This window comes from Dromiciops gliroides, chromosome 2 (genome assembly GCF_019393635.1).
Source record: "Dromiciops gliroides isolate mDroGli1 chromosome 2, mDroGli1.pri, whole genome shotgun sequence".
NCBI classification, from domain to species: domain Eukaryota; kingdom Metazoa; phylum Chordata; class Mammalia; order Microbiotheria; family Microbiotheriidae; genus Dromiciops; species Dromiciops gliroides.
The window spans coordinates 236,278,962-236,302,776 of record NC_057862.1 but is presented as its reverse complement, the minus strand read 5'-3'; the positions used below and the strand labels follow the sequence as shown (position 1 = coordinate 236,302,776).

At 39.0% G+C, this 23,815-nt stretch overlaps 1 protein-coding gene across 1 annotated transcript in view; it reads right to left on the bottom strand.

Moving 5' to 3' along the window:
• Nucleotides 1–23,815, bottom strand: part of TMED10 (transmembrane p24 trafficking protein 10) — a 46,097-nt gene that overhangs the window by 8,574 nt on the left and 13,708 nt on the right. Inside the window, exons 2-4 of the mRNA XM_043983466.1 lie at nucleotides 13,918–14,029; nucleotides 7,065–7,138; nucleotides 1,502–1,628 (exon numbers count right to left, since the gene is read on the bottom strand). Coding sequence (XP_043839401.1) covers nucleotides 1,502–1,628; nucleotides 7,065–7,138; nucleotides 13,918–14,029 — 313 coding nt within the window. The remainder of the gene's footprint in view (nucleotides 1–1,501; nucleotides 1,629–7,064; nucleotides 7,139–13,917; nucleotides 14,030–23,815) is intronic.

Below are 23,815 nucleotides of genomic sequence, written 5' to 3'. Positions count from 1 at the left end.
GCCATATTGCATTGATAAGAATTCTTGAGTTTTTCAAAGTTGTTTTTCGACATAATGTTATTTGCTACTACATTCTTGCCAGCCTTTGTTAGGTATATTTCATCACTGGCCAGGAGTCCACCATCCCTATATTTATGCCGTGTTCCAGAAATTTAATTCCCATTCTCAGACACATTCGTTTCCCAAATCAGTTTTCCCTTCAGTATTCTTCACTTTCAATTGGCAGCAATGATGAAAATACAACCAGTGCCCCATCAGTCTTCTGTTTCTTGCCCAAGACTTCATAACCATTGGCAATACATTTTAGGTTTCTTTTGGCAGTATCATTTGTGCCTAAGTAAATTACTAGAAGTGAGTACTAGTCTTTGATTTTTGTAAGTCCTTTTTTTTTTTGGTGAAGCAATTGGGATTAGGTGACTTGCCTAGAGTCACACAGCTAAATGTCAAGTATCTGAGGCTACATTTGAACTCAGGTATTCCTGGCTCCAGGGCTAGTGCTCCATCCACCGCGCCACCTAGCTGCCCCAGTTTTTGTAAGTCTTAGGAATTTCTTAGTTATGTCTAAGATCCACATCCTAGAAAGACAACCGATCTCTCTATTGTTGTCATCAGGTCAAAAGCTTACTCAGAATCCCTGAGCAGGGAGTCACCACCCATCACAATTTTATCTATCTTCCTTAGCCTTACTGGATGACTTCTTCATAACTTTTGTGGCTTTGTTATATCATTCTTTAGACTATAAACAGCTTCTTTCTCCTCAGAGCATCCAGTTATTTCTTTAGAACAGCCTAAAATTATATTTTAAACCCAATGTACACCCGCCCTTTTTTCTTCCCTCCCTTTTCTAAATGTCATTCTTTTACTCTCCAACTTACTGACAAAGGTCAAGTTCCCCTTCCTTTTCCGCAGGTCCTTTTTCCCTCTACCAAAACCTGTTTCTGTTTTTTGTATAAGGGAACACTTCATCTTTAACAACCTGATTATGGAGGAGTATTCCTCAAGTGCCTTTCACTTTCTACTAGAAGGGAAATTACTTTATACTTGGAACAGATTGAGCAGCCAATTAGCTATGGTAGAAATACACTCAACATTCAATGCAAGTTATTGCAAAGTCTGCTCTCATTAACATAATAACAGAGATTTTTATCCTTCCATTCTAATCTCTCACAGTATTATGTCAGGAACAAAAAAACACCTGTAAAATCTTTAGAAATACAATAAACACTGTATATTGATTCTGTTACTATCAATTTGATTTGCAATGATCTAGATGACAGTTTATAAGAATTAGAAGGAAAAAGACTTTAAAGTGAATCAAAATATCTGGGACAAAATTACTACTTGTGATTCCTACCTATTTACATGGAGCAAATTAAAGTATGAGAAGTGAACTCCTTTACTTCATCAGATTTGGCCCAGTGACTTTTGTGAGGTTTTGCTAATTCCAAGACCAACATTTACAGTTCTGTAAATATCTGGGGAAATGCTAACTACTACTGACCATTAGTGTCCCGCATCTCTTCTTCTCGCTTCTTCATGTAGGCAAAATCATTAACAATAGATTCTGAAAGGTCCTCCAGGCGTCGAAGCTCAACTTCCAGGGGTTTTAGCTTCTCCACTTTTGCAATCTGGGAAAGAAAGGAACAGTGAACTGGCTGATACAGTATTGTCTACTCAAATCACCTTTGAAAAATAAAACATTCCAGCAGCTAGGTGGTGCAATGGATAGAGCACTGGCCCTGGAGTCAGGAGTACCTGAGTTCAAATGCGGCCTCAGACACTTAACACTCACTAGCTGTGTGACCCTGGGCAAGTCACTTAACCCCAACTGCCTCACTAAAAAAAAAAAATTAAATTAAATTAAAAAAAAAACAACAACATTCCTACTTAAAATACAAGACAATGCACAACCTTTCTAGAGCAAAATAATTACAATAGCAATGATTACCTAGTTTATTGACTATAGTATTGTAAAACTTCAAACAAAACATCTCGTCTATCACCTAGCACAGTACACTGGTACATGGTAGGGACTTACATATTTACTGATTGACTTCAATGGATGGCAGGAGCTATTTTATTTTTGTCTTTGCATCCCCACAACCTAGCATGTATAGATGCCTGACATATAAAAGATGTCTTAATAAATGCTTTCTGAATGAATGAATTACCAATTCATTCTCTACCACTATTTTAGCAAATCCCTTAACCTAAGCCTCTCACTTGTTCTCCCTCCCCAAAGCAGTTTATTTAACTTTTTATAAAAAGTCCATATGACCGGCAGCAATTAACAAACTTTAGGAAGATCACTGTGAGAACAGAGTAGAAAGAAGATGGACTAGAGGTGGGAGACTTGTGATAGGGAGACTAACTATAGAAAACTAATGCCAAAGATAAAGCCTTAAGGTAAGTGAATCAAAGTATAAAAGATGATCACTGTTGTGATTGTTAAAGCCCTGAAGCAAACTAAGTATTTACACTATAGAGAATTCAATTCAGTAACAAAATTCAATAAATATCTATTAAGCTATGCACTGTGTTGAAGAAATTTAGGTTAAGTAACTCTCCCATGGTCATGTGATTAAAAAAAAATCAGGCTGGGATTCACCCCATGATTATACCAAGCTACCTCTCCATAGAAGTTATCTTTAGTTGTTGAAAACTATTTATCTAGGTGACCCTACCCATCAACAAAAGTGAAGTTCCTCATTGTCCAAAATCAAAGCCTTCTCAATGACTACTGATATTGTGAATCTAAGGTGTTTTCAGTATAATCTATATGAAAGTAGTTTTATCAAAGAAAGGTGTTAACTCCTTAAAAAATAGTTTCTTAAAGAGGATGTGTGAAGACAGCTTGAAAGTCTCTAGATTTCACACTAAAGAGTTTCATAAAACTCTTTTCCCTCATGTAGCATCAAGACCTAAGAAATTTCTCTGTGACAAACCAGATTTAATGAAAGCATTACATCCATCTGAAACTGACTTTTGAAAGGGGCCAAACATTCTTATGATGGATTCCAGGTCATAGAAATAAGTGTGAACTACACAAGTCTAACTTGCACCTAGTCAGGAACAAAATATACTTATACGGACAAAATCCACACACATTTACCTGTGTCAGGGGAAAGCAAAACAAAGCAAAGGCCTGTCTATTGGTACTTTAAGAATTAGCAATGTCAAAATTAGTTCTGCAAATGTTCATCTCAAATGAAAATTTTACACTTTCTGAAATATCAGATTTTGGTCCTGGTGTTTTAGTACAATAGCTCCTTCTTCCCTGCTAAGTATGCTAGGAAAGAGAGCTATGGAAAGTCATCAGCTGTTGTTCAAACCAAGAAATTGTGTTTCTGTTATGTGTTCTATAATTATACTTTCTTGAGGAGCCTACAAGTGGGATTTTAGCATTAAAATGCTGAAAAGACACATCCAGAGAAACCATCAGGATGGGGGGAGGGGGAAAGGGGTTTGAAGGGCTTAAGAATTAAAATTTAAAGCAATTAATGTATTCTTTAAAAAAAACAACTGCTTTCTTGATGAGGAATGACTATCTTCCCTAGAAATGGACTCGATCAGCATTAGTTCCTACTTCAATACATAAATTACCAGAAACATGCTAATTTACACGAATCAAGCAAAAGGCAAAGTATTGAAAGGCAAACCTAATGATAAAGTCAGACATCTGGATAAGCTCTCCTTGAAAAAGCAACTTGAGAAATCAAGAACAAGTGTTATCCTTCTTAGAACAGGAGTATACTTTCTCCTTATGAACATCAAATTGGGAAGCTTTGTACCTTTTTAGGCAAGAGGACTAAATATTTAATCTCACCTGTGCTGAACTAATTTTCTCTTTTTTTTTCTTTAGAATTTTATTTTTTCCAAAATTAAATGTAAAAACAAATTTTAACATCAATTTTTAATACTTTGTGTTGGACTCATTTTCTAATAGACCCACAAGATATCTGACCTCATAGGAAGAATGCCAGAAGGGACTTGCAATGAGATTGCAAAAGATGACCAATGGATGACCTTCAAACCTAGATGCTAAGGAATGAATTCAAAGAAGGGGGAGATGTGTAAAGTAGGAGAAGACTAAAAGCCTGAACACATACCACCCTTCTTAAATTTCAATAACAGACTCAAAAGATTCTGACCTTTTTGTCTAATAATGCCTCCCTACCACATTAAGGCCTATTATCAGCCATCTCAGGAACACATGAGCTCTCCAGACAAAGCCTGGATCTGGGTGGGTTCCTGAAAGTTAATTCCTCCCACTCTTTTCGTGGCTTCACACTTTATTCCAATATACAATAGGGGCAAATGTTGTCACTGCTTGGCTCCGAATAAATAGGAATAGCAGTAACAGTGTAATGTAGTAGAAAAATCTAAGAACTTTAAAGAGTTAGGAGGGCCTGTATTCAATTCCTGACCTTTAATTTGTTGTGTGACCCTGGGCAAGTCATTTAACTTCTCTGAACCTTAATTCCCTCATCTATAAAATGGACCTCACAGAGCTGTTAGGGGTATACATCTGGGTTCAAGGGCAGATTTGGATACTCCCAAATTCTCTGAACCCGAGTTCCCTTGTCTATAAAATGGAGATAAAAATATTTGCACTACTGATCTCATCATGTCATAGGAAACTGCTTTTTAGACTGTAAAATGTTCTATAAATATGAACTATCATTATTTCTAAAGACTATGCAACAGTTGTCTCTAAACAAAAGAACAACAGGGCCTGGACATGAACATAAAAGCACAGCCTTTGAGACAACACAACCACTCCCTCTTTAATCACAATAATGACCAAAGTCTGGATGCTAGGTTCCCATTTTCCTGAGCCCCAATAATGGTATACCATATTGGGGCAGAGGAGTGTCACAATTGGGAAGCAGAAGCATTGAGCTATGGTGTAACCAAGTACGTAAAGACAGGCTGAGGAGAAGCTAAGGACGTGCCAGACATGCAAAGCAGGAAGTAAGGCAAGGAGGAGTGGCTGCTTCCTTTCTACTAGGGATTCCCCAGCTGGATTAACTAGGAGGTCAGAGGACACAAAGCCCTTCTACCCAATATTCACAAATAAGCCTCAAAGCTTATGGGAATTCCAAGAGGTACAGAAGCACCAAAATATTAGAGAACAGTGCCATCTATGTGTCTTCTAAGTAGGAGAACAAAAGAAACTGCAACATAAAAAGCCTTACTGGATACTTAAATATTATTTGATGCTAGTAAAATAACTTTCCATCATGCTAAGAGAAAGAAGAGTTCAACCTGAACTGCAACTCGAAAACCTAGATGAGATCCTATTATTAAGTTAAGTCCAGCAGTGTTGTCTTGGGAGCTGCCACAATTCAGAACAAGGGACTAGTTGGAAAAATGACTGTACCTTCAGCGACACAGTCAATTAGTTTAAATGTCTTTGAACATACCTGTTTATAGTGTCTGACTAAAAGGAGAAAGATCCAGACACAGATACTCACTACCAACTAGAAAGCATTCTATTCCTCCCTGACTTGATTAGAGTTCTTTGTCTTTGGGATTGTGAAGACTTCAGAAGATCTTTTTCTTTACTCTTAAACCATCTAGTGAAAAACAAAAATCTGTTCTTTTCTACTGATTGGAACGTAGTCAGGGCAGGCAATTCAGTGGCTCCAGGGAACATCTCTGGGATCATTTGCTGCTGACAAATAACTCAGAGTAGTTTAATTTGAACACTTGGCAGGACAAACTATTTGGGGCCCAGGATAGAAAAAAAGCAGAAACATCTCAAGGAACTACCATTCCCACCTGACTACTTCCTGTTTCAAAACTAGTTGTTCACTTCCACTCCTCATTCATGCCAGGGCATCTCCCTTCCAATGTCTGGTTCTGTAATGATTGGAATGCCAGGCTGTTGGAATTCTGTTTCTCAATCTTTTTCTTTCTATTTTCCAATAAACCCTTAAAAACCTAAACTTGTTTTTATCAGTGATTTTAGTCAGTTTCCCCCAAAAACTGGGGGAACAGATTAGAATCCACATTTAGAATCTTAAATTACACAGTTCAAAGATACAAATCTCAAGTGGTAATGGTTCCCACCATTTTCCTAATAAGATTATTCCATCTCTTACTTCCTGATCACTTTAATACACTCCACCTACCAATTCCTTTAAATGGTTTTGAACAACTATCCTTCCTTAGTTTATGGTATTCAAAAATAATTTCTATTTCCTGTTCTCCCCCTCTTTTCCATAGCCTAAACTGTTGGTCAGCCAAATAAAATATATTCTTTCATTAGAGATTTGTGTCTCCTGTCCTTGTGGTTCCCCTGTGTCTCTTCTACTTCAGTAAATCCTGTTGTGCCACCCCCAAAGTCTTCCAGCTGGGGCCTCATAAGAAGAGATGAGTCTCTGTGCTCCTTTGTTCTATGATGTGATGCCTCATTCATTATATGCAACTGGCCTCTTTCCTAACCTCCACCCCCAAGTACAATGCCTTGTTTGGGGCTCTACCACACTGTTATGTCAGCATCTTACTACCATTCATCATTAAATTGGTTTCTGACAATTTTTCAGTTTTCTACCTTCAGTGCTTAGTATTATTTTCACTAAATGTGACTTCTGTCCTTTGTGTCTCAGACAGCACTGTTGCTCAAGATTAAACAGCACTGAATTCACGCCCCCAAGAAAACAGCTCTACTGGCATTCAAAAAGCCCAAACAAGCCACTTTTCCCAGCCTTGGACTTCAACACAGAAACAAATTCCAGCTTTTAAAATTAGAATTATGCACATTTGATGTCTGCCTCAAGAGAGCTAATGGCAAGCAGATGAGGGTTTTATCACCCCAACATTTCCAAAGGACTGTCAGCAGTCTCTGTGGCGAACAACAAAGCCAGGAATGTTTTTCAAGACTGCTAAACCAACTTTCCGTATCAGTAAGACACCAGATTACAAACAGCTGGTTGTCATGTGACTGCTGAGAAAAAGACAGCATTCTGGGCAAAGCACAGCCTACTGGCCTTAGTGGGTCACTGAGTCCTGGTAGCATAGTTGGCTGCTGCTTAACTGGGTATCACTGTAGGACGCACCTCCTCATAATTTTTCGCTTCCACCCCATGCTTCATGTCCAGGATCACGAGCTGGTCAGGTGTCCGCCCTGTTCCTGGAAACGAAATGAAAGGATTCATTGTGTGGAATATTTAACATTCCAGGAAATCACCCACCCACTCTCTCTCCTTGCCCCCACCCTCTCAATGGAGGGAAACAGGCAGTCCCTCCCCCTACTCAGCTGCAGAGAATTCCCGTCTCTGCCTAAAATCACAAGCACTCCAGACAAAGCCTGGATCTGTGTGGGACTCCGGAAAGCAAAGAGAACAGACTGCTGGCAAACAGTACTAAGTGTGTAAGACACAAGATACTGCAGCTGGTGGTAGAGGGATAGGGAGAGAGGGGGGAAAAACAACAACACAGGACTATGGGAATGCGAAATAAAACTCACAAAGTCAAAACAATTTGAATTTGGGTGGGAGATAAATCAGATGGTGGTGACCACTGGCTTATGCACACACATACTTTTACTCATCTCAAGGAACTGAACAGACAAATTCCTCTAGGAAGGTCATGCACACAGGGGTTTAAAGGATTTAGAATAAGATACCACATAGTCAATACAGACACCAAGCTGAGAGACCACAGATTCCATCATACAACACACTTTAAAATCTAGGTATTGTGGTCACAAAACAACAGAAATTCTCAATCTCTATTTATATATAGTATTAAAACCCTTAAAATTTATAACAACTTGGGGCAGCTAGGTGGCGCAGTGGATAGAGCACTGGCCCTGGATTCAGGAGTACCTGAGTTCAAATCCAGCTTCAGACACTTGACACTTACTAGCTGTGTGACCCTGGGCAAGTCACTTAACCCCAATTGCCTTGCAAAAAAAAAAAAAATTATAACAACTTAAAGTAAGGACATAGAGACAGCCTGGTAGCAAAGTGGATGATGCACTGGGCTTGGAATCAGGAAAACCTGATTTTAATCCTGTCTCACACACTCACCAGCAGTGTGCAAGTCACTTAGCCTCAGTTTTCTCATTTGTAAAATCAGAGGGTTGGACTTCATGGCCTTGAATGTCCCTTTCCAACTTGAAATCTACCATTCTATGATCTCTGATCTGGTGGAGATGATGTCATTGTAAAGGAAGGTCTCTGTTCTTCAGAAAGAAAAGGTCTATTTATGATGGCAGCAATCAACAAAACAATGTTCATATTAACAAAAAGTTCATCTCTGACCCAGAGTGGTGAAATGGAATTCTTTTCTTATTGGTCAAGTAGGTGAAAAGGAAAAGATAACCAGAAGGTTCTGTGAGCCAATACCTTAAAATTCAGCAGCTCATAAAGCATAGTAGGTATCAAATAATAACTCACATTTATATAGCACAAAGTGTTTTGTACACATCATCTCACCTGATTTCTTACAACAGCCCTGCAAGGTAGGTATTTTAAGTGTGCAAAGGTTAAGTGACTAGCCACACAGTAAATCTAAGAGCATAGAAGAAAGAAGTCTGTGTTTGGAGTGCAAGAACCAGAATTCAAATTCTAGCTCTACCCCTGACAACTAGGGTGGATGTTGATGACTGTGAACAAGTCATTTAAACTCTCTAGGTCTCAATTCTCTCATCAGTAAAATGAGGGGGGTATACTCATTGAATTCCAGGTCTCCATTCATGATCTAGGCTCAAGGCTTTGCTTGAGTCCAGTATTCAGTCCATTACATCATGAAAGTCAACCAAGCTGTAAGGAACAATAATATTCTCTGAAAACAAGAGTTGGTCCTAGGGATATAGTGGAGTTAAATTTAACAAAGGGATATGGTACCTGCACTCAAGGATCTCACTGATTAAATGCTGAAATTGGTGGCATAAACAATAAATGCTAGAAGTCAGAGGAAGGAGAATGTGGATCAACATTGAGACTGGAGACTTCATGAGGAAGTCAGGATTTGAGAGGAATTTGGAAGGACTGAGAGGATTTAAAAGGAGCAGGGAAGATACTCAAGTTGAGGGAGGTGGGATAAATTGAAGGAGGGAATGAAAGGAGAAAAGAGTGGACACAGCCCAGAGCTAGGAATGAGCCCAGAATGTTTAGAAGACAGTAAAAAGACAAACATGACTTGAACAGTAGGCTCATTGGGTAACGGATAGGCAAGCTAAGATAAAACTATAGAAAGCTTTGAATACCATGCTTAATATTTCACTCCCAATCCCATCAATAATTGGTGATGCTTTGGAAGGCCTTTTCCCCAAAACCTAGGTGTGCAACCCTGATATTGCCATAGTTCCTACAGAAAATATAAAAGCATTTTTTCTTTTCCCCTTCCTCATTTAAGGAGTCAGGAAATCCAAGCAGCTCATAAAGGCACCTGATCGAGCTGCCCAGGATATCCTCTGCCTAACAGTTTCTTCTCAACATCTCCCACTTTGCCACAGCACAACATTAATCAATCACAAGTAAAACCACAGCCTTCTGCCAGATCTGGTTCCAGATAACACAGAGCCTAGAAAGTCCCACAATATTTCCCACTTTCAAAAACCACTTCCAGCATTATATCAGTTTGTAAAGATAGACTTCAGTCTAGGTGGTGTCAGATCCTGACACCAGCAAGGAAAAGGTTTAAAAAAAAGCCAGGGAAGATATTAACAAGTCTGAAAATGGTTTTCTGTAGGGTATATAATTATTCATTCATTACAAAAGCGTCTTCCAGCCTAAACTCCAACTTCCGTTAAATTCTGCTTCCTCTAAGTCATTTTTTCTTTATAACTCGTTTTTCTTATACATCCTCTTTTTTTTTTTTTGGCCATTACTGTAAGTGTATCACCTAGTACAAGGCTTAATAACTTTGCTGAATTCTTATGTGTTCAGAACTACAGTAGGACATAACAAGACACATATTTTAATTACATTAAATTTTAAAGTTTTTGTACAAACAGAAGCAATGCAGCCAAGATTAGAAGGAAAGCAGAAAGCTGGCAAACAATTTACAGCCAGTGTTTCCTTTTTTTCCCATAAAAGTATTTTATTATTTTCCAGTTACAGGTAGAGATAGTTTCCAACATTTGTTTTTTTTAATTTTAATTTTTTTTTTTTTTTTAATTTTTTTTTTTTAGTGAGGCAATTGGGGCTAAGTGACTTGCCCAAGGTCACACAGCTAGTAAGTGTTAAGTGTCTGAGGCCGGATTTGAACTCAGGTACTCCTGATTCCAGGGCCGGTGCTCTATCCACTGCGCCACCTAGCTGCCCCTCAACATTTGTTTTTATAAGATTTCTAGTTTCAAATTTTTCTCCCTCCCTCCCCAAGACAGCAAGCAATCTGATATAGGTTATATATATACAATCACATTAAACACATTTCTGCAATAGTCATGCTGTGAAAGAAGAATCAGAGCAAAAAGGCAAAACCTCAAAAGAAAAACAACAAAAAAAAAACACAATAGAAATAGTATGGTTCTATCTGCATCCTTATTCCACAGTTCTTTTTTTTTCTGGATTTGGAGAGCATTTTCCATCATGAGTCCTTTGGAACTATCTTGGACCATTGTATTGCTGAAAAGAATTAAGTCTATCATAGTTGATCAACACATAATGTTGTTGATACTGTGTACAATGTTCTCCTGGTTCTGCTCATCTCACTCAGCATCAGTTCATGTAAGTCCTTCCAGGTTTCTCTGAAATCCACCTGCACATTGTTTCTTACAGCACAATAGTATTCCATTATATTCATATACCACAATTTATTTAGCCATTCCCCAATTGATGGGCAACCCCTCAATTTCCAATTACTTGCCACCACAAAAATAGCAGCTATAAATATTTTTGTCCATGTGCATCCTTTTCCCTTACTGCCAGTGTTTCTGATAAAGGCCTCATTTCTAAAATATATAGAAAACCAAATCAAATTTATAAGAATACAAGTCATTCCCCAATTGAGAAATGGTCAAAGGATATGAAAAAGCAGTCTCCAGATGAAGAAATTTAAGCTATCTATTACCACATGGAAAAATGTTCTCAATCACTATTGATTAGAGAAATGCAAATTAAAACAACTCACACCTATCAGATTGACTAATATGATAAAAAAGGAAAATGATAAATGTTGGAGAAGATGTGGAAAAATTAGAACACTAATGCATTGTTTGTTGGTGGAACTGTGAACTGATCCAACCATTCTGGAGAGCAATTTAGGACTATGCCCAAAGAGCTACCAAACTGGGCATACCCTCTGACCTAGTAATACCACTACTAGGTCTGTATCCCAAAGAGATCATAAAAAAGGAAAAGGACACATGTGTACAAAAATATTTCTAGCAGCTCTCTTTGTGGTGGCAAAGAATTGGAAATCGAGGGGATGCTCATCAACTAGGGAATGGCTGAACAAGTTGTGGTATATGAATGGAATGGAATACTATTGTGCTGTAAGAAATGATGAGCAGGAAGATTTCAGAAAAACCTGGAAAGACTTAATTAGATTGATGCGGAGGGAAGTGAGCAGAAGCAGGAGAACATTGTACACAGTAACAGCAACATTGTATGATGATCAGCTGTGAAAGACTTAGCTCTTCTCAGCAATACAATTCCAAAGGACTCATGATGGGAAATGCTCTCCACATCCAGAAAAAGAACATGGAATTTGAATGCAGATTGAACCATACTATTGCTACTTTTTTTAAATTTCTGTTTTTCCTTTCTTGTGGTTTTTCCCTTTTGTTCTGATTCTTCTTTCACAACATGACTAATGTGGAAATATGTTTAAATAACGGATCCAGTGGCAATCCTTCAGGAGCATAGCTGGTGAGGCAAGACATACCCACAGAACACTTAAATAACATAGTAAGTAAAAGCCCCTTAAATACCAGGCACAGGGTGGACTTTCAGGTCTAAAATTCTATAATTCTATAACTTTATCCTGCATTAATCAGTAAGCCCATTAATTTCTTTTTTTTTTTTTTTTTTTTTTAGTGAGGCAATTGGGGTTAAGTGACTTGCCCAGAGTCACACAGCTAGTAAGTATTAAGTGTCTGAGGCCGGATTTGAACTCAGGTACTCCTGACTCCAGGGCCGGTGCTTTATCCACTGCGCCATCTAGCTGCCCCAGCCCATTAATTTCTAAACAGGGGAATAACATGATCCTCATATCCCAGGATTCAGGGTTGTAAGAAGCTGATGAAAGTAGTTTGAGGAAGATTAATTTGGCAGTGTTTTGCAGGATGGGTTAAAGCAAGGTAGTAAGTTAGACTAATGAAATCCAGGCGTGAAATAATTAGGGCACAGACTAAGGTGGTTAAAATGAGAATGGAAAAAACAAATAAAATAAAAATTTTGATGGAATTATTAATAGGACAGATGACAGATTTGACATAAGCAGTGAAGGGGAAGGAGACCAAGAAGACTTCCAATGTTTTGAGCATATCATGACCGACTGACAGAAATATAGATGTCAGGAAAGAGAGCCAGTTTGAAAAGTAATAGAATGAATTTTGAATTGTGTGGTATTGGAGTTGACAGCAGATCAAGTAAGTGAAAGTATTTAGTGGGCAACGGGCCATATGCGACCTGGGGGAATATTAACAGTAGAGAAAAAGTCCTTCCGTTGTTCACTTCTTCACCTAAAAGCCAGTTCAAAGAATGAGACAATGGAGCGAGCACTAAAAGGGCATGGTAGGCAGCTCCTTGCTCAGTCATTTACTGGCTCTGCAGACTGGAGCAAGGCAGTTAGTCTCTTTTGGGGATTCAGCTACTAATGCACCTGTAAATAAGCAATAATAATACCTGCTCATAGGACTGGTGTGAAGTTCAAATAAGAAATATGTAAAGTACTTTGAATCTGGAAAGGTGAGTAGAAATGTAAATTATTATCACTGTTAATATCCCATTAGCTTTCAGTTCATTGGTTGCAGTCAATTCTTGGTTGAGCTACTATGAACTCTAACCTGCTTAATGAAGCTGCATGTGCTGCTTACTGGACAAGAGCTACTCTCACAGTTGACTCTAGGGAAGTGTAATGAATGAAAAGTCTAACAATTTCGGGGCCTGAATTGCTAAAAAAGGCCTTAAAAATGAAGGTTTGCCCTGCATAGAATATTAGCCTAGGGGGATGTGGTTAGTTTTCTTAAACTGTTTTTTCTTTTTTCATATGGGATGGTTCTTGGGGAAGGGGAGTAGAGCTAACTTAGGAAACATACATGGTGTGAAAACAAAAATTATCAATAAAATATTTTTTTAAAGGCACAGCAAGGCCAGCCATGATTCCAGATGACTGAATTATGCTACCCACCACCTCACAGAAAGGTGATAGATTCAAGATGCCAAATGACATACATTTTTGGACACGGACAATATGGGAATCTGTTTTGAGTGACTATGCATATTTGTTACAAGAATTTTGTTTTTCTGTTAAACTGGATGAGAAGAAACGAATGCTTGTTAATTGAAAAATAAAATGAAAGATAAAAAATAAGTAAAGAACTTAAATTAAGGCACTCATACCCAGAAACAGCCATGGCCAAAGAGGAGTTAATGGTTCTATCACATAATGAAAGAAATGTATCAAATCCTGTTCCAAATTAGATAAAAAATAGTGTTTTTTCGAATGTGAATGTATTATTTTTCTGGCCTAGCTAAATAGCCTAAGGTACGTCACAGGATTCATAGAGCAATTCCAGTTACTGTACATGAGGAAAGAGGCCTAATTGGCTAACTTTCGCTTCTATTTACGTGAGTAGATGCTCAGATCTCATTTCCTCTTTACAACCATGCAGGACACAGGAAGTTCATGCTCTGCCTAACTTCTGTGAGCCCTTCAGGAGTTCCCTGCCCCTCTAACTAACCAATATTGGGGAGAGCACTTCTGATCTAGGAAGAACCTTCTTTGGCCACTTACCCTTGCTCTCAAAACATGCCTCAAACATATCATAATCCTCAGTGGTGAAGGCAAATTTCCCCTTGGTTGCATCCTCCTTGGAATATAGGATGTGGCCAGCTGAATCTGTAATCTGCAAAAGAAAATAAATAGACGATAAATGCAGTTTTGGAAGGGAACAACAGGCAGCAGAAACCCTTCCCTGTCATCTCTAAAGAATCATCATGAAAGGGAGTTCACACTTGTCTTTGGTAGGGCTTATCCAACCAGCCCCCAAAACAGAATCTAGATTGAGGCCAAAAGTCTAGGTAGATTCCAATTTGCAAAATGTGAGCTTTGTCCTGTCAGCCTAACTACACTACACACCGAGACTGGTCGTTTCCACAGGTTTTCCTACCACAATGAAAAGTTGCTACAATGCTGTTCCATTTTATATGATTAAATTACTTCCTTTTTTTGGTAATGTTTATTTACTATACATAACAAAGACTATAGGGCTCATAGCCAAGCTCATAGATAGTTAATATCTTCTTCTCTAATGAACTTTATCTTCCCCAGTGACTCAACACTTAAAATGAGCCCCTAGGATTTAGGCTTCCTAAGGCAGTAAAGCAGAGAGTTAGACAACCTACAACTCTAGTGAATTCAACCTGGCGGTGGTGGGGGAAGGGGAGGTGTCCCCTTCTTATGATGGGTTTTTAGGGGTACTCCAGGTGTGGCAACACACACACCTGCAATCTAACCCCTGTTATTTGGGAAGGCCGAGGCCAATGGATTACCCGAGTTTGAAATTCTGAGCTGCAGTTGGACCAGGGCCAATCAGGCGTCTACACTGGGTCTGGCCCTATAGGGGGAGCCCCCAGAATGGGGTGGTGCTGCTGCAGGTATGAGTCTGAAGGGTAGGGGCCATTAGGATGCCTAGGGAGGGGTGAGGTGGCCCAGGCCAGATATATAGTAGGTCAAAACTTCTGTGCCATTTGGCAATGAGATTGGACTCATGAGTGGCTACTGTTCTCTCAAGCCTGAGAGATAGGGAGACCCAGTATTGTGTGTATGGGGGACGGGGGTGGGGGGTGGGGGGAAGAGTCAGGGTAGAGGAAGAAATTCTAGAAGTTCCTATAAATGTAATACTAAAGCAAAACCTCATTTTTACAGAAATAGTTGGGTCTAAACTCATTTTGTAAAAACAAAAAAAATGTTTTTTTCAATAAAAACTGACAACCCTATAAAAGAACATAAAAAAGCAGATTAAAAAACAATAACTGGGGGCAGATAGATGGTGCAATGGATAGAGCACTGGCCCTGGAGTCAGGAGTACCTGAGTTCAAATCCGGTCTCAGACACTTGACACTCACTAGCTGTGTGACCCTGGGCAAGTCACTTAACCCCCCACTGCCCCACCAAAAAAAAAACCCAACAAAAAAACCCCCCCAATAACTTAAGAGATAATTAAATGTTCTCTGTGGAACTAATTCTTCCCTCCAGGGGATAAATAACTGTCACAAGAAAGGAGGAAAGAATAGAAAATCATAAGAGAGATGTGCCCAAAGAAAGAAATTGGGTATAAGATAAACTTTCCAAACTCCATTTGATTTTGGGGTGGGAGGAGGTAGAATTTAGGGCTTTTTATTCGATTATGGTTTTCATCCTAAAGAAGAGATATTAGCTGTTAAGAGCCCTTAGCCTAAGCTAGGCAAATTACAAACTACCCCAATCGCTGTTTTGAAGGCCACCAAGCACACAACCATAGATGAACAAATGCTAAAGGGTCCTCTATTGCAATGGGAATCATCATGGCTAAGTAAAGCTTTATGAGAGTTTGGTGGTTTGTCTACAGATGAGACTTTGGGACTCACAGTTAAGGTGAGGCTTAAACACATCTTTTCAGCCATTAATGCTTCAAGATCATCAAAATAAGATTCATTGAATCAAACTGCACATTACAGTGGTACTTGTTAAAAGCAAGGTTCTATTTGATATAAATTTAGTAAAATTGTTAACTTGCCAATTTTAATTTGAGAAGTTACTATAGAAACTCTATCAAGACTAATTAACTCTGAGTACAGACTGATGCATTTTTTCCCCATTTTATTTTACTTGCCCCACCCCCCTTGCATCATGCCCATTATGGAAATGTTCTGTTTAACTTCACATGTATAATATATATTGCTTGCTTTCTAAATGGGTGAGAGAGGGGCTGGAGGGAGAGAATTTGTCATTCAAAATTTCTAAATGAATGTAAACATTTAAAAAATTAATAAAAAAACCAGACTCTTGGGGCAGCTAGGTGACTCAGTGGATAAAGCACCGGCCCTGGATTCAGGAGTACCTGAGTTCAAATTTGGCCTCAGACACTTGACACTTACTAGCTGTGTGACCCTGGGGGCAAGTCACTTAACCCCCACTAAACCCCCACAAAAAACAACAAAAAACCCCACCTCTTATTAAGACATTAAAAAATCTCCCTTCCCTGCCCTCAGTCAGGCAGCCTACAGTGAAAGAAGCCAAGATTATATTATATCTCTTTTGAATTCTCTAGGCTTCAACACCCACATAACCCACAACACCCACATAATGCTGAAATAATCTGAGGCATGCCTAGAGCTCAATCAAAGTTAGGAATCTGGAAACTGTTCAGAACACTGGTTAGTCTGCATAACCAACTCTTGGACATATGATAAAAGTTGTGAAACCAGCAAATGTGGGACAATTTGAATCTATGAAAGCACTGCCTTGACTGTTCCACAAATACCATGTTTATTCACATGCTTTTCTCTACCCCCTACCCCTCTAAGCTCCTAAGGGCAGGAGTAAGTTCATTTATTAAAGGCTTGTTGACCGAGCAGAAAGATCTTCAATTTGGGGGTGTTGGTGGTAGAGGCATAACACCCAAAGAGCTACCTGAACTGTCTGGGCAGAATTCTTTTTTTTACTTTTTTTTTTTTTTGCAGGGCAATGAGGGTTAAATGACTTGCCCAGGGTCACACACCCGCCCCCCTGGGCAGAATTCTAAGGTAGCTCATAGCAAGACTCTGGGATCCAGTCTAACGCCATTTTTCCATCTCCCCAGAATCAAATGTCTCAATAATAGAAAAAGTTCAAACTTGTTAAGGAAATAGTTCAAGAAGATAAGAATTTGTATGTAGTTAGGGAAAAGAAAACTAGCTGTTCTCTCCAGATATCACCTTCCCCCCACCTTTCCTCAAGAATAACACAATTCTAGGGGCAGCTAGGTGGCTCAGTGGATAGAGCACCAGCCCTGGAATCAGAAGGACCTGAGTTCAAATCTGGCCTCAGACACTTAATACTTACTAGCTGTGTGACCCTGGGCAAGTCACTTAACCCCAATTGCCTCACCAAAAAAAAAAAAAATATTAAAAAAAAAAAGAATAACACAATTCTAAAAGGTGAATGAGGATATCTGATTTCTTCTACACTCTTAGAGTTAAAACCCCAGTTTGAAGGCAACTAGCAGCTAAGATGCAAAGCTGTAAATAAAGTCAGTCTGTCCCCCAAAGCACATTTGTATAAAAACCAATATTTCAGACTTGCTCACTGTATTAGCTTAGTTCTTAAGGAAGGTGGTAATGATTAAATAGTGATAAGCAATATTTAAATGTAAATGAATATGTTCTTTGCATAAAGGATATGCTATTGAGTGGAAAAAATTAAACAGATTTAATCTCCTCACCAAGCCAGGTCACTGACCTAGGACAAATGAACCAAATGAAACAAAGTTTAGACGAGTCCAGATTTGGCACAGGCATACCCTTTGGGCATTCCTAAGATACTCCCAAAGGTACCGTTTATATACCTTTTTTTTTTTTTTGGTGAGGCAAATGGGATTAAGTGACTTGCCCAGGGTCATACAGCCAAAGGTACCCTTTAAAACATGTGATATAACAGTATGGTGATCTATCTCTATCTCTATCTAGAGAGAGAAAGCAAGAAACACTGGGGGGAGAGCAGAGGGAGGAAGAGAAGAACGTGGGGAAAAACACAGAAAAGGAGAGGAGAAAGGAAGAAACAACCTACATTGGAAGACCGAAAAATCTCAACCTCCAAGTCAGCAATGACTATGTCATCAACTTGTTAATTCTTTGCGTATGCAATGACTGGGGCGATCTTGGCCTAACTTTCCTAAAAGACAACCACAGGCAGACTTAGGCTTAGTGCAGACAGCTCCTTCTTCAAAACAGCTGAGCACCAGAAAGACACTTCCACTGTCACCCGGAAGATGCTACAGTTGACTGTGGAAGAACACTAGTCACAACCCTCCACCATCATAACCTGTGCAGCTAAAGACAATCTGCAGAAGGGGTTCAAAGATATGAAGAACTCAAAGAAACGTGAGATTTGTAAGAATTGCTGAAGAACAAAGAGAACACAACTAAGAAAATGATTTGCACAATGATCTTAATCAAACCAACCAACATAAAAATGTAAGGAAGCAACATTAAACAACATCTAAATTCTGATCAGTGCAATGACCAATCTTGACTCCAGAGAACTGACAGTATAATACACTTCCTTTCCTTCTTTCAGCAGACACGTAACTACAGGTGTGGAATAAAGCCTGTTGTCAGACATGGCCAATGTTTATTTTGCCTAACTTTTACTTTTTTGTTGTTGTTTCGAGGGAGGGTTCCATGGAAAGTAGAGAATTGGGAAGTGATACAGATGTTTAAAACAAGTAAAAAAACACTTATACACATGCACACACACTGATTTAAAGTGGTTCGAGGTAAAAAGTCCTATTCCCACTCAAACTTGTACCTTTTATTAGCAAGAAATTTGATAGCCAGCAACGGTACGCCCAAAAATGATCAAAGTTCCCCAAAGGTGTCTCCTCACCTTTCTATTCCCTATCCATTTTCAAGCTGACAAACCTACTGGCATCACCCACGTCTCTGAAGATTAATTTTTAAACCCAAAGTCAGACGACTCCTTATCTGAGGCCCTGCTAACTAATACAGATAGTTTGGAGTTCTTACATGTCCGAGAGCTTTCCTGCGCCTCAATTTAGGAGGCTCTTGCATCTCCCTCGTGGCACTTTGAGGCTGTTTGGACATCAAACCACAGATCTCAGAATTCCTTCCCTTACTCCCTTCTCCTTCCCTGGCAATTCCATTACACAAAACCAGCAGGTAGCTAAAATTAGAGAGTAGGAAACTGGGCCAAGTTTGTTGACTAACCAGAGCCGGCAAAGGTTAATAGGCTGAAATGACTGTTTCTAATTTTCTTTAATTAAAATTTTCTAACTACAGATCATTTGAAAAGGTCATCTAGTTTCTCAGGAGTTCAACTTGGTAATTTCATATTTTCTTTTTAAATGCTATTCAGGTAACATAACCCAGAAATACTCTAGGTAACTTCTCCCTCTGCCTCTTATGTATAGATAGTATACCCTCAAAGGGATTCTCTTTTCTTCCCTTCTGGCCCAAAAAAAAAAAAAATCAATTCTAAAGGCATTATATTAACCTTTGCTTAGATAGAAAGTGATATTAAACTATAGTTTTGTTCCAGCTACTCTGCCTGTCCCATATCACATCCTGGAAGCAATACCAAGATACAAAGATTTATTTTAAAATAACACCTTCGGGAGAAAGCCAACCAAAGCTCACAACTTAAAAAGTAGGAAAAGAAAAATGTGCTAATTGCACATGCAGGGTAGCTGATGTCAAGAATGTGCTGTAATGTGAATACTCACCCAAAATAACTGTGAAAACAGATTACTGGGGGGGAAAGTGAAAGAGAGAAACAGAAGTACATAAAGAACTGCTATGCAGCTTGGATTGCATGGAGCCCTATAGTTTTCCGGGTTTTGCCTTGTCTAGCTCAGCTCTGCTCCCAGGCACTTCCCTAAATCCCTTGCCATTCTTTCATTCAATCATTCAAGGCTTGTCTTCCCCTTATTTCTGAGAGGATCTACAGATGCTTTCACGTTAAGCATAGTACTAGAATAAAACAGAAAGATACAGAGGAGTTGATCACTTGACCAAGCAGATGGAGGACTAGACATTTTCTTCAGTCTCAAAATACAAACCAAAACCAAAAAAAAAAAAAAAGAATTATGCAACAGAGATTAAGCAATTAGAGCTATATACAACAGGACAAGAAAGGAAGAAACCTAATAAGGCAAGACCTACAAACCAATTCTGGAGGCTGTATTTTGGGATACATTCAAGGATTTCCCTATTGCTCCAAGTTCTTTGCCAGCACATCCTAATCTTCCCCTTCCCCCACTGTCCTGGTTTTTTTTTCTTGTTTTTTCTTTTTCTTTTCCATTGTCCTGTTACAACAAGCAGAAAGCCTCAACCCTACCTAAGCTCAGGAACACATAATGTCTGTATGTGTGCCTGTGCCTGTGCCTGTGCCTGTGTGTGTATCAAAGGTGGAGACCATGCTTCCCTTCTGCTTGGGGTATCTCTAGAAACTTAGCCTAGCCAGTGAGCTAAAGAATGTAGGGAACTGGAGCAAGAGGTTAGTGAGCATGTCTATACCAGTCTGAAGGAAAGGGGGCTGGTGTAACAATTGGAATGACACCACCTGCTGGAGAGGTACTGTAGGAAAGCTCCGCCATGAGGAGAAAGCATCTGAGGGCAAGCCATGTGGTCAGGTCTTGGTGTCAGGAAGTGACGTTTGCTCATGGGTACTGTCTATCAAAACTACCAGCCAATCAACTTGAGGAGCCTCCCATTTCTGGGAGGAGAACATGAAGGAGGAAGTGGACACTGGCGGAGGGTTTCTCTCTCTTTTTGTTCCTGACCTCACCATGGCTAGTTGGGTGATGGGGTCTCTTGGAAATAGTTAGATTTTTACCTTTCACTCTGATCTGAATGCTCTTTAATAAATACTTAAACACTTAAATACTCTTGCTAAAGCTTCTAATTTATTGGCGACCACTCATTAGATATTTTAGACAGTATAGCTAGAATTTTAGCCCCTACACTGGAATCCAACTGTAACTAGTCTAGTCCTATCCCAACCAAACCTACCTGGATCAGGGCCCAAGGCTAGTGTTAAGTAAATTCCTTTAAGGGCTAGGACAGTACTGGGGTCTAGCCCTAGTGGACTACTATCTACGGGTAAAGAGTCAGAAAGTGACTAACAAGGGAAAATATCAAAACTATCAATGATTTCATGAAGAAAAGGATAAAATAGAAGCAGATAAATCAACAGATGATGCTATAATTAGAAGAAAAGATGAATACCAAAATCACAAAATTACAAACCTAAGCAAATATCCACCCCCTCCCCAGGGCAATGGAGGTTAAGTGACTTGCCCAGGGTCATACAGCTAGTAAGTGTCAAGTGTCTGAGGCTGCATTTGAATCCAGGGCCGGTGCTTTATCCACTGTACCACCTAGCTGCCCCTCTAAACAAATATTTCAAGCCAAAGGAAATCAAAGCACACTTGATGAAACATGGAACACTATGGATTCTAAAGAGAGCAAAGAACCACAGAAGAGAGAAATAAGAATCTTGAGAAAAGTCATAAGGGAAAAAATGGTAGAATTTATGGTTAGCACAAGCAGAAATAATCTGTAGAACAGAAAAATTTGAATCCACAGTAGTGAGTCACTCCAAAGAAGTAGAAAAGAGATTGGGAATATGAATATATTGAATCATATCAATCAGGACAATCTGGAAGAAAAAAAAAACATTAAAAGAATACATGATCTCTATACAAGCAAAACACATTGATTTGAAAACAGGGTGCACAGAGACAACTTACACATGTTCAAAATAATTCAAAATAACATGAACACCATAATTCAAGAAATAATACAAGAAAATTGCACAGGACTTCTGAATATAGAAAACAAAGCACCCAATTGAAGGAATACAGATTGCCTTCAGAAGAAAATTCAATACTTAAAATTCCAACACATACTATAGTTAAATTTAACAATTCCAATGAGAACAACAAATTCTGCAAACACCAGGAGAAAAGATCATCAAGTATAGAGGAAAGGAAATAAGCATTTATTTAGCACCCACTATGTGCCAGGTACTGTGCTGAGTTCTTCACACACACACACACATCATTTGATCCTCACAAACCTGGGAAATAGGTGCTATTATCCCCCATTTTACAGTTGAAGAACCTGAGGCACACTGACAAAGAATGACTTGCTCAGGGTCACATAGCTATTAAGTGTCTAAAGCCAAATCTGAACTCAGATCTTCCTAACTCTAGGCCCAGCAATTTATAAACTGTATTACTTAGCTGTCTCAAATTTGAATAACAAAGTTGGTATGCACCCACCAGATATTACAGAATGGAATTTTGTATTCTAAAATACAAAGAAGCTCAAGATGCAACAGAAAATGACATACTCTGCAAATCATCAATGAAAAAAGATGGACACTCAAGAGAAATTTGAAGCATTCCTACAAAACAAAAAAATAAACATATGTGAATAAATCAGAAAAAAAAGACTCCATGTGAAGGAAACAGGAGCATTACTATGCACCTCAATTTAGTAGATATTAAGAGATTACAATTCTCTCTAAATTTCCTGGCAATTAAGGCAAAAAAGAAAACAATGAATTGCATAGACTTCATTTTCTGACGGAAAGGATACAAATGTATTAGCACAGGCAAAATGTCTCATGAAATTAAACTCTAGCAAGGAATTTATAGTGAGGATCTTTGTTTAAAGGATACTTAAGAACACAGTGGATGGTATGCTCAACTAGAGTCCTATGAGAGATAACTATTCCAATGGGTAGTTCTAAAGGCAGAGGCCATGGTGTTACATTGTAGCTCAATAAAGGCATTTCTGAGGGCTGTGGAGATAAACTTTAGCAACTTGTTTCTGGTAACCCAACTTAAGGGATAAAATGTGGGAGAAATCCTTATAGACATTACACTTTATCCTGTTTTCCGTGTTCTCTTATTATAAGCTTGGATAACTGCCCTACCTTGTACCCACTCATACAGTCCCCCAGCCCCATTTAATTTGGGTACTCTCTTTTGCTGCAGGTCACTGCCACTAGCAATCACTAAATTTGTGGTGAAATGCTCATGAAATGGAATAAAGGACAAGAGTTGTATCAGTGAGTAAAGAGTGAATGGGAACAGGCTATCTGGGAAAGTAGATTAACTAAATTTTGCCTACTGAAATCCCTCCAAGAGGTACCCCAGGCAAAGTTCTATTGTACCTCTAGGGTCTCATGTACTTTCTTTAAGAATCAAGAATCAGGGGGCAGCTAGGTGGCGCAGTGGATAGAGCACCGGCCCTGGATTCCGGAGTACCTGAGTTCAAATCCGGCCTCTGACACTTGACACTTACTAGCTGTATGACCCTGGGCAAGTCACTTAACCCATATTGCCCACCCAAAAATAAAAATAAAATACTAAAAAAAAAAAAAAAAGAATCAAGACTTGGATCCTGAATTAAAAGGTAACTTGTAGGATAAAGCATCGGCCTTGCATTCAGGAGGACCCGAGTTCAAATCCAGCCTCAGACACCTGATACTAGCTGTGTGACTCTGGGCAAGTCACTTAACCCTCATTGCCACGCCCCCCCCCAAAAGGTAACTGTAAAATAAATAAAGCTCGGGCTGTCAAGAAGCTTACAATTTAGCTAGGATATACCAAACGCATACTCCTAAGTCAAGAAAAAGCCAGATGGTTGAGCTGAAACAAAGTATAGGCCTATCACTTGCCTTCCTTAATTATGCAGGGTCTGTGGAGGTGATAAATCCAACTCTTCCTACCTGTAAGAACACTGAAAAGAACCACTCTGTACTGCTCATTAAGGAGGTTTGTAGTTTTATTTTTAGGTCTGAGTTTTTTTGACACGTTCTAAGAACATGCTAGCCTCCTTTTCTACTTTGCTTCACTCGACAGTGAAGACACTTACAATTTTGTACTGGTGAAGAAATCTTTAGATATGTTATTTACCTA